At 36.4% G+C, this 11364-nt stretch overlaps 1 protein-coding gene across 2 annotated transcripts in view; it reads right to left on the bottom strand.

The window, feature by feature from the left end:
• Nucleotides 1-340: 340 nt before the first annotated feature.
• Nucleotides 341-11364, bottom strand: part of POLI (DNA polymerase iota) — a 28971-nt gene continuing 17947 nt past the window's right edge. For both annotated transcript variants that reach the window (XM_042910474.1, XM_042910475.1), the window contains exons 8-10: nt 11087-11217; nt 4159-4364; nt 341-1977 (exon numbers count right to left, since the gene is read on the bottom strand). In XM_042910474.1, coding sequence (XP_042766408.1) covers nt 1162-1977; nt 4159-4364; nt 11087-11217 — 1153 coding nt within the window. In that variant the 3' untranslated portion in view covers nt 341-1161. The remainder of the gene's footprint in view (nt 1978-4158; nt 4365-11086; nt 11218-11364) is intronic.

The raw sequence follows: 11364 nt of genomic DNA, 5'->3' as shown, positions 1-11364 counted from the left end.
AGGAGAAAGCAATGAATGGGAAAAACTGACACCTATCAATTTAGTGCCTGCATATATCTGCTGTAGGTAGGACATCCATAGTCTCATCTCCAAAAAGAAGATGCAAAAACATCTAATCATTACTTTAAAACTCTAAAGACTAGCCAGAAGTAGGGGCGCGTGGGTGGCTCAGTCGGTTGGTTAAGCGTCCGACTTTGCTCAGGTCATGATCTTGCGGTTCTTGAGCTCAAGCCCCACATTGGGCTCTGTGCTGACAGCTCAGAGACTGGGGCCTGCCTCAGATTCTGTCTCCCTCTCTCTCTGCCCCTCCCCTGCTCATGCTGTCTCTCTCTGTCTCAAAAATAAACACTAAAAAAAAAAAATTTTTTTTTTTTTTTGAAAGACTAGCCAGAAGGAAATGAATTCTTCCATTACCTAGCATTCTAAAAAACCTATCATACTGCCTTTTTGGGGTCCACCCTCCCCTTAATGTACCTGGATGAAGAGTTCCTTCTAGTTCTCTGCAACATGTACACTCCCCTGCCCAACTTCCCACCTGGCCCCTGCCACACCATTCATTATTTCTTGAGTGCCTTCTATGTGCTAGGCAATATAGTAGGTTCTAGCGTACACAGAAGCATTAACTGAACATACATTGCTTTGGTATTTTTTAAAAAAATCAACTTATTAAACAGTACATAGTACTTCAGCCAAAGATAACTGATTTTTTAATAGATAGCAGCAGAATTTCTTATTTGGAAGTTTCCTAATGGGCTATATTTCTTGAGCCATTTCATTATTTCACAGAAAAAAAATGTTATTTGCTATATTATAGCAATGATTTAGCTAGCCTATTTTTTACATATAGGTACATATAGCTCCCACCCCACCCCTTAATTTATGGGAAATGTACTAACCATGATACTCTTTTTATTGAAAAGCAATATAAAATAGCTTTAGAAATAAGAAGGTCATTTTACATTATTTCTGTTATAAATATTTTTATGTTTTGTGCCAGAATTTACTTCCCATTACTACACTTGCTTTTATCTGGAACATCTTATATTAGATTTCTACATTATTGAATATCTATTAGTGTTTAATTTAGAGGAGCTTAATAAACTGCCAGATCTGAGAACAATGGCCTTTCCTTTGCTTTCTAGACCTTTTTTCTGAACATGCTTATTTATGTACAACGTGGAAATCTGATCCTGTTCTCTTCCAGTGTGCCAACAGCTCTTTTTGTACCTCTTCTGGTAGTTCATAGAAAACTTCAGGATCAATGTCAGAAGGAAAGGTAATTTTCTCATCAGTAGAATCTTGCTCTCTATTTTCTGGAAGTCCTTCATGATGAGAGACTGTTGCTAGTGGTTCCTTATGGCTATCTGTAGTGCGGTTTGTGGAGAAAAGTTGCTCACTCTGCAAATTTGGAAATGAATGGAAAATAGATACAGCGGGGTTTGTATGTGAAAAATGAAATCCTTGAGATTCTTTAGGTCCTTGGCTCATTTGTTCATCTTTTAATCTACTGTCTAAATAATGTGAATAATCCTTTTGGCTAGACGGAGAAGAGCAACTACTGCTACTTAAACCTGATGTTCCTGGTTCACAGGAAGAAGACATCTGTTTGCTACTGGATAAATGATCTTTAGGATTTAAGGGACTATCTTTCATTTGTTTTGTAGAAAAGAAAGATAATACTCCTCTAGAAGCATGTAATGGACAACTCAAACTTTCTTTGCCTTCAAGTTTTTCTCCAGATTTTCCAGAAAGGATTTCTTCTTGAATATCTACTGGAAGTTCCTTAAAGACTTCTTGGTCAATACCTTCAGAAAGTGACCAGAGTGGGAATTCATCAGTGTCTTTTTCTTTAGAAAAATGTGTAGTATCTACTGGAGCTTCCCCAGTTCTTGTACTTTCAATTCTTCCAGATGGTAGAAAATCCCAACTTGTTTCTTTGTCTTTGGAAAAATCTTCCACATGAGTGTCTTTCATTTTCTAGAACACAAGGATAACACAGTAGTTTAAGATGTCTGGTATCTTTTAAATATTCATACTGCTGAAGCATGACTATAGCCATTATCTGACCAACATGTTTCTATCCTACTCAATAATTTCAATTCTTTTGGCCAGTTCCAAACAACTAGAGATGATAAATCCACCATAATTAGTCACACTATTGTGTGCATTTTTATTCACTATTCTAGGGAGAGGTTTCCTTCCTAGATAGCATTGAGCCAGAAGATAGGTATGTGTTTGGAAACTTGGAAAGGATCTTAACAATCGTGTTTTCACATTTCCAATTCTGTGGATAAAGGAATGATGGCCTAGAAAATAAATGATTCACCTAAGAGTATCATTCATAAATAAATGAAAGAAAGAAAGAAAGAAAGAAAGAAAGAAAGAAAGAAAGAAAGAAAGAATCAAGGACTGGTTTTCATACAATCCCTATTCTGAAGTGTAACGTTTAACAGAAAGAAAAAAAAAATTTTCTATGATAAAAATCCAATGTCAGTATTAAAATGTTAACACTGTTTACATTTACATAAAAATTCAAAAAACATCTTCAGCTCTAATTTGCATAATTTGTCTTTAAATTTTTAAGTTTTTTTTTTTTTAATATTTATTTTTGAGAGAGAGAGACAGTACAAGCAGGGGAGGGGCAGAGAGGACACACAGAATCCAAAGCAGGTTTCAGGTTCTGAGCTGTCAACACAGAGCCCAATGCAGGGCTAGAACCCATGAATGGCAAGATCATGACCTGAGCCAAAGTTGGATAACCAATGAGTCACCCGGGTGCCCCTAATTTGCATAATTTTTCTATGTAAAGTTTTTCACTTAAATTTTCCCTCCAGTTTTGAGCACCATGAAAATGTATTCACAGTCAAATATAACTCAGGAAACATCAATACAACAAAATAGTAAAGGAAGAGATCTGGCACACTATATTTACTGTATTCCACTTATATTTACCTACTACCACTATAAATTAAAGTCTTACAATTCTGATTCTACAGATTAAGAAGTAAAAAACAGGGGCGCCTGGGTGGCTCAGTCGGTTAAGCATCCAACTTCAGCTCAGGTCACGATCTCACGGCTTGTGAGTTCGAGCCCCACGTCGGGCCCTGTGCCAACAGCTCAGAGCCTGGAGCCTCTTCAGATTCTGTGCTTTCTCTCTCTCTCTGCCCCTCCCCCACTCACACTCTGTCTCTGAAAAATAAACATTAAAAACAAATTTTTTTAAAGAAGCAAAAAATAAATACCTCCTTAAATTTCAGTTAATAAAGAGAATAAAAGGGCCACAGGAAAAAAGTAATTTGAAGAGGGTACTAATTCATTATTTCTGTAACAGTATTCTGTTCTCATTTTAAACTTAAATGTAAATGAAAATATTACTGAAATTATACTAATTAAACATTAAAACAAAGAAAATAATAAAATCATTTTAAATTAACAGTTAACTATAAGCAAGAACAATTTAGTAAAATATGATTATTTTCTAAAACATCCCATATTTAGTAACTAGAGGTGTGCTAAATGGCCGTATATATAGGCTTTTGTTTTTAGTCACCTGAAAATATGACTGGCCTCTGCTTCTCTACTGCCACACTCTTAATTTCTACAACTGTAGAATCAGTAGTTGTATTATATCAATCTTGCTATCAAAATTTAATATAATTTTAAAACGAAGAAAATGTAAATACTTTAGCAAAACATTGGGGGGACACTGGTAGCTTATGTATAATTTTTTTTTATTGCCAATATCTGGAAATATTTTCACATATTAGCTAATCATCATATTCCTCTTTTTGTACCTCTTCTGGTAGTTCATAGAAAATTTCAAGATCAATGTCAAAAGGAAAGGTAATTTTCTCATCAGTAGAATCTTGCGATTTTCTGTTAAGTCTTTCATGATGACAGACTGTTGCTATTAGTTCCTTATGGCTATCCGTAGTGCAGTTTTTGGAGAAAGGTTGCTCCAAACTTTTGGAAGTTAACACTCCCAAAACAAGGAACCTCCATAGTGGTTTTCTCTTTTATCCAGTGATGCTCATGTAATGGGTACAATATACGAGTAAGTCATTTGAACAATATTATCTGGAGGAATTTCTAAATTGTATCCATGGAACACAAACTTAGATTTGTAACTTAACCACACAAATCAAACAGTGTACTCACAAAACTGCGCTTGCCAGAGCGGGAAGTTGTCGATAATGATGGTGTTAAATAATAATCAATAGTCCCTTTCTTAGCAGTAGTTAATGCTTTAAGGTTGCAGAGGCACACACTTAAAAGGGTAAGATGAAATGGCATCTTCACATTCACCATATTTCGAAAAAGTTTCATAAGTATATCAACCATTGGAGTCATCACATCATAATTTCCTAAATAAAATGTTTGACAAGACAATATCTAAGCACACTGTATCGTAATCAATATTAAAAGCTTAATCTAATGTATACTGCTTCAATTAAAAAGTTAAAATCTTAAATAGATATCATTGAAAACACCTTGACATTATATACTAAACTGAGCCAACCTAAACACTAAGACAAAATGCCAAATGAGTTAAAGTTTTCAAAAGATTTGAAATACAGGACTTCTGGTTATGGAAGTGTCATGAGGTAAGAAAATTTCCCCATAAAATCGTAATAAAACTTAACAAAATTGGGTGGCTGGGTGGCTGAGTTAGTTGAGTGCCCGACGTCGGATCTGGTCATGATCTCAAGGTTCGTGAATTCAAGCCCAGCATCGGGCTCTAGGTTGACAATGCAGAGCCTGCTTTGGATTCTCTCTCTCTCTCTCTCTCTTTGTCTGTCTCTCTCTCTCCACCCGCCCCCACCATGCTTTTTCTCCCTCTAATTAAAAAAACTGGAGAAACAAAACTGAACAAAACTCCCCAAAACAGCCATTTTGAGGGTCTGGAAATGAATGAAAGGCAAATGAACTGAGAACTTAGATAAGAAAGTACGAGACAGCAACCTTACTGGCTGGGATTGTTCATATCTTCACGCAGCAATCCTGCCAGGTGAGGCTGGCTGTGAAAGCCAGCAGCTCTGTTGCCAGAAAGGACAGACTTGATTTGAGGCAGAGGCAGAAGCCCAGTGAAGTGAATAAACCTGGTAGGAAACAAATGGGGAAACTGCATAGCACTCTAGCCTGAGGTTGTAGTTGTGACTGGAATGAGCAAAAACATCAGTGGACCAGCCAAAAATTTACCCAGGAGATCTGGAAATGAGAGAGCCATAGAGGGACTGGATAAGCTCTCCTCCCAACCCAGCCGACTGGGAGACTGCATGCACATGAAGGCGAGGCCAGAGAAGGCCCAAGCTCTCCACATGGGACTGAACAGAATGGCAACCAACATACACGGAACATGCAAGTGGGCTACAGAAAATAAAAGCCCCTAAGGCAGAGCTGAAAATGGCCTCACTTTTTTTTTCTTTTTTTTTAATTTTAGAGAGAGAAAGAGAGAGGGCATAAGCTGGGGAGAGGGGCAGCGGGGGGGGGGGGGGGGGGAGAGAGAGAGAGAGAGAGAGAGAGAGAGAGAGAGAGAATCCCAAACAGGTTCCATGCTCAGCGCAGAGCTCCATCCTATGACCCTGGGATCACGACCTACGCTGAAATCAAGTCAGATGTTCAAACAACTGAGCAACCCCAGCACCCTGAAAATGGCTTAATTTTGTAAAGTGCTCTCCAACCCATGCACTTATCTACTGACAGAAGGTAGAAGCCTTTCAGGCTCTAGCATTCAGGCAAAAGCTTTGACCAGTCGTTGGCTAACTACTAAACTATGTAGACACAGGGGTAGCCTAGAAGCCAAAATAAATTTTTTTAATTTAAATTAAAAAAAAAAAAGAAAGCTAAGCAGAGAAATCAGAGGCCACAAATCACAGGGGAGGTAGATTCTGTGGCTTAAGTTCAGACAAGTTAGAAAAGAAAAAGGCGGGGGGGGGGGGGGGTGGGGCGGGGAGCCCACAGGAAAAAAAATCCAAATCTAGAGTTGCTAAAACCCATTATCTGAAATGTCCATTTTTCAAACAAAATATTATAATACATAAAGAAACAGGAGTGTGATCTAGTCAGGAGGAAAAAGCAGTCGATAGAAATTGACTTTGAGTTGGATTTAGCAGACTTCAAAGCTGCTACCATGGACATGTTCAAAGAATTAAAGAAATCTATTTTAAGGAATTAAAGTAAAATATGATAGACTACCAAGAAAGGAGAATCTCATAAGGAAACAGAATCAAACACACAAATAAAGCGAATAGCAAATCTAGAGTTAAAATTACAGTAATCAAAACAAATAAAATCACTAGATGGGCAACAGTGGTTTGGATAGCTGAATCAAGAGAACTTGAAGGCAACTCAATAGAAATTATCCAATCTTGGGGTACCTGGCTGCCTCAGTAGAGCATGAGACTCTTGACTTTAGGGTTCTAAGTTTGAGCCCCACATTGGGTATAGAAATTACTTCAAAAAATAAAAATCTTAAAAAAAAAAAAAAAAGAAATCCAATCTGAAAAAGGAGAGAAAAAAGACTGAAGAAAAAATGAACAGAATTGCACATATCTGTAGGACACTATCAAGCATATCAACATATTCACAATGAGAATCGCAGAGGAGATGAGAGGGAAAAAAGGGCAAGAAAGAGTTTTTGAAGAAATAAGAGCCTAAAATTCTGCAAATTTCATTAAAAAATTCATCTACAGAATCAAGAAGCTCAATAAATCCCAAGTAAGAAAAACACAAAGATTCCATACTTTTAGACACATCATGGTCAAACTGCTGAAAAACAAAGAGACAAATGACCCATCACATGAAGGAGAATAACAATACAATTGTTGTTATAGTGCAGTACAACTCAGCTCCAAATTCATCCTTCAGTACCTGCTCTGATAATGCTTAGACTCTTTAAATTTTTCTACATTGAATAGGATACTAAGTTTTGTCACTAGAGAACACCAGAAGACCACTAAAGGAGAAAGGCAGCTTCTCTTCCTGGATGTATTGCCATTTAATTTTTCTTGCTTCCATTCATTACTTGGTTTGTTGGTAGTACATGTGGGCACATCTAACAGTGCTTGCCATATCACACACATGTGGAATGCCCAGTCCCTAAGCAACCTCGAGCCCAAGTCTGAGCTTAGTGACTATGTACCATGGCACTACCAACTCAAACACCATACCTACCAGGAAGTGCCCCAACTCATTCTACACACTCACCTAACTGCCTTGACTTAGGTGGTTGCTTCCTCCAGCTCTTCCTATGCAGGCACCATCCCTTCCACCTTTGCACTAGCAGAATACAGATTGCTTCAGCACAAGTAGCCACTAGCCTCAGCTTGCCTGCATCCTAAAAGGTTGGTAACAGAAGCCCTCCCAACATGAACACTGCATACTCCAACTCATGCACTGCCTCACCAGTAAGCAAGCTCCCACCATCCCAACTCCTGTGTGCCCACCAGCTATCCACAGATCAGAGGATGGTTTTCTCCTCACCCAGTAACTATGGACCAGCTCTGGGCCAGGGAATTCAAAGGATTTCTCTACCATCCAATGTTCTGCAACCACACCTTCTCCTTGAGGGGTAGGGGGACTCTCCTTTCCAAGTTTGTCCTTCCCTGAGTACTTTTCCTCAGTCCTTGGGTACCTCTTAAAGGACAGTGCAGAGCCTGCTTGGGATTCTCTCCCTCCCTCTCTCTCTGCCCCTCCCCGATGTGTGCACTCTCTCTCTCCTTCTTACAATAAATAAACAAACATTAAAAAACAAACAAAAAAAGAGTTCTCTTTATACCTTTAGAGTCACTCCCCATCATGGTTTAATAATTTTGTGAAACTTTCTCTATGCAAATTTTTGTGTGGTTTTTCTCTCTTGATTGGAAGGAGACTGATAACACTATTAATAGAAAACTCTTTTCTCACCATAAATAATGGAAACCAGAAGACAAGAGAATAGTATATTCACAGTATGGAAGGAAAAACTGTCAAGAATTATATATCCGGACAAATTGTCATTCAAAAATGCTGCGTTGGTAGAGTTTTCCATACATTTTAGTTACAGAGAATGGTTTGATAGTGTTGCTCAACTCTTCATTTCAAACATAAATGGTGCATTTTCCAGGACAGACCATATGCTAGGCAATAAAATTAGACTCAATAAATCTGAACAGACTGAAAATACTCAAAATATGTTCTCTGATCAATATGAAATTAAAGTAGAAATCAACAACAGAATGAAATTTGGGAAACCATCAAATACTTGGAAATTAAACAAATTTCTAAACAAGATTGGGGTCAAAGAAGAAATCACAAGGATATTAGAAGTAATTTTGACCTTAATGAAAAGGAAATACAACAAAAATTATGGAATGAAGCTAAAGCACTACTAAAAGGAAATGTATAATTTTAAACTTGAATTATTAGAAAATAAAGCTGTATAAAATAAATAATGTAAGCTTCCATCTTAAGAAACCAGAGGGGAAAAGGCAAATTAAACTTAAAGCAAGAAAAAAGAAGGCAATAACAAAGACAGGGCAAAAATACATGAAATAGAAAGTAGAAAAACAACACAGAAATCAATGATACCAAAAGTTGGATCTTAGAAAAGACAAATAAAACCTGAATAAGGCCTCACTCAGATAAACCTTTGCTAGAATGATAAAGAAAAAAAGAGAATACGTGAATCACCAAAATCAGGAATGAAAGAGGAGACATCACTATAGATCCTACAAAAATTAGAAGGATAATAAAAGAATACTGACAACTTCATGCCAACAAATTAGACAACTTGGATGAAATGGATACATTCCTGTAAGATTAAAAATTACTAAAACTGACTCAAAATAAATACAAAATTTGAATAAACTTAAAACAAATACACAAATCAAATTCCTATTTTAAAATCTTCCCACAAACAAAAGCCCAGGATCATGTATAGCCAAAAGAATTTCAAAAAAGAACAAAGCTGGAGAACTTACACTACTTAATTTCAAAACTTACAACAAAGTATCAGGGTAGCACTGGTAGAAGGATAACCATATAAATCAATGGACTAAGCATATAAAGAAAGAAACACTTCTGTTGTCAGTTAGTTTTTAACAAAGGTGCCATGACAATTCAAGAGAGAAAGAGGAGTCTATTTAACAAATTCTGTTGGAACAACTGGATATCCATATACAAAAGAATGAACTAAGATTCTTACACCATACATAAATATTTACTCAAAGTGGATCTAAGTGTAAAGCTTAAAACTATAAATTTTTTTAAAATTTTTTGAAATGTTTATTTGAGAGACAGAGAGAGAGAGAGAGGGAGGGAGGGAGGGGCAGAGAGAATTCCAAGCAGGCTCCCAGCTGTCAGCACAGAACACAACGTGGAGCTCAAACTCATGAACTGTGAGATCATGACCTGTGCCAAAACCAAGAGTCAGACGTTTAACTGACTGAGCCACCCAGGTGCCCTTTTTTTTTTTTTTTTAAGTTTATTTATTTATTTTGAGAGAGAGCACAAGCAGGGGAGTGGCAAAGAAAGAGGGAGTGAGAGAGAATCCCAAGCAGGCTCTGAATTTCATGCTGAGCCTGACGCAGGGCTCAGTTTCACAACTGTGAGATCATGACCTGAGCTGAAATCAAGAGTTAGACACTCAACCAACTGAGCCACCCAGGTGCCCCTAAAACTATACATTTCTTTTTTTTTTTAATGTTTTTAAATGTTTACTTATTTTGAGAGAGAGAGCATGCACGAGCAGGCAGAGAGAAAGGAAGAGAGAAAACCAAGCAGGTTCTGCACTGTCAGCACAGAGCCTGGGGTGGGCTCAATCTCACAAACCATGAGTTCATGACCTGACCCAAAATCAAGAGTCGGATGCTTAAATAGACTGAGCCACCTAGGCACCCCAAAACTATACATTTCTAAAAGAAAACACAGGAGGAAATATCTGTGACTTTTGGGTTAGGCAAAGAATTTTTACATAGACCACCAAAAGCATTATCCATAAAAGAAAAAAAAAAAACCCAAAACACAATGAAATACTACTACAAGGACACAAGAATGACTATAGTAAAATACACCAACTTATATTAACATGCAAAAAGCTATAATTTGTATATCATTATATATACATAATCATTATATCATTATACATATATTCTGCTCAAGAAAGTGTACCTAAAATAATGGAATAGATACCCTATAACAAAGAGAAGATATATCTTATCCAACCTAAAAGTATACCAAAGCAAGTAGTATAAATGAATGATGAAGTAAACGTCCTAAAAAATTAAGACTTTTGATTTAAATTGAAAAAATTACTTTTTTCTCTTATTTTAGTTTGTAAAACTCTGAATTCTTATAATGATTATGTATGTGAATACTTTTATAATTTACTATAATTTAAAATAATTATTTTTTAATGTTAAAACTATGGCACTATGCCATATACCATTTCTGTATGAAAATTATAAATGCTAGATAAATACCTGGAGATGTTTCCTCTACTTTTTGGAAAAAATATTAGTATTGGAAACATTAAAGAAATTAAACAGAAAGAAAAAAAAAAAGAAACTGACAATACTAAATGTGAAGAGAATATGAAAGCCTAGAACCTTCATGCATTCTTGGTTAGAATACAAATGTTTATACTCACTTCAGAAAACTGTTTGGCAGTTTCTTAAAAGTTCAACTTAACATACAACCTAGCAGTTCCACTCTCTGTAATCTACCCAAGATAAACAAAAACATATATCTGCCCAATGAATTGCATGCAAATGTTCATAGCACCATTTTTCATAATAGCCAAAACATGGAAACGACCTTAATGCCTATAAAGAAGTTATCTTGAATCGTGTAACACATTATCATAGTTTTGTTTTCTCTGTACTTGGGGAACACTGTTAACTGCAGCTTTATTTTTATTATCTATTAAAAAACAACAAACAACAAAGTCGTTCTGTGAAAATTCCTGATATAATGAAGGTATTTAATAGCTAACTAACTCCCTGTGAAGACTCTCCATCTTTGGGCCATATTGCTAATTCAAAGTTTTTGTTTTTGTTCTTTTAAGAGTTCAATCTGCCAATTAAATTATTAGAAAAATATCCCAAACCTGTCCCTAACTTCTGAATTACATGCAATGGAATAGGGCACTGACGACTCTCACGGCTACAGTGATTCTCAGGTGAATACCGACGGATTATTAATCTTATTGTATGTGGCTTCCTTCCATCTTGGCATACTCTAAAAGTAAAGAGAAAGTGGAAACAAGGAATCAGAAAAGTATTACTTAAAGTTTTTCTTTTTTTTGAACCTAAGGGTATCACCGTTACAATTATAAACATAGTTGATAACTAGGCAGGAAGCAATACAAGTGTCTGAATAGTCACC

The sequence above is a fragment of the Panthera leo genome, chromosome D3 (genome assembly GCF_018350215.1).
Source record: "Panthera leo isolate Ple1 chromosome D3, P.leo_Ple1_pat1.1, whole genome shotgun sequence".
Lineage (NCBI taxonomy): Eukaryota > Metazoa > Chordata > Mammalia > Carnivora > Felidae > Panthera > Panthera leo.
The sequence above is the reverse complement of the archived record's forward strand: the minus strand, read 5'-3'. Positions and strand labels throughout refer to the sequence as shown.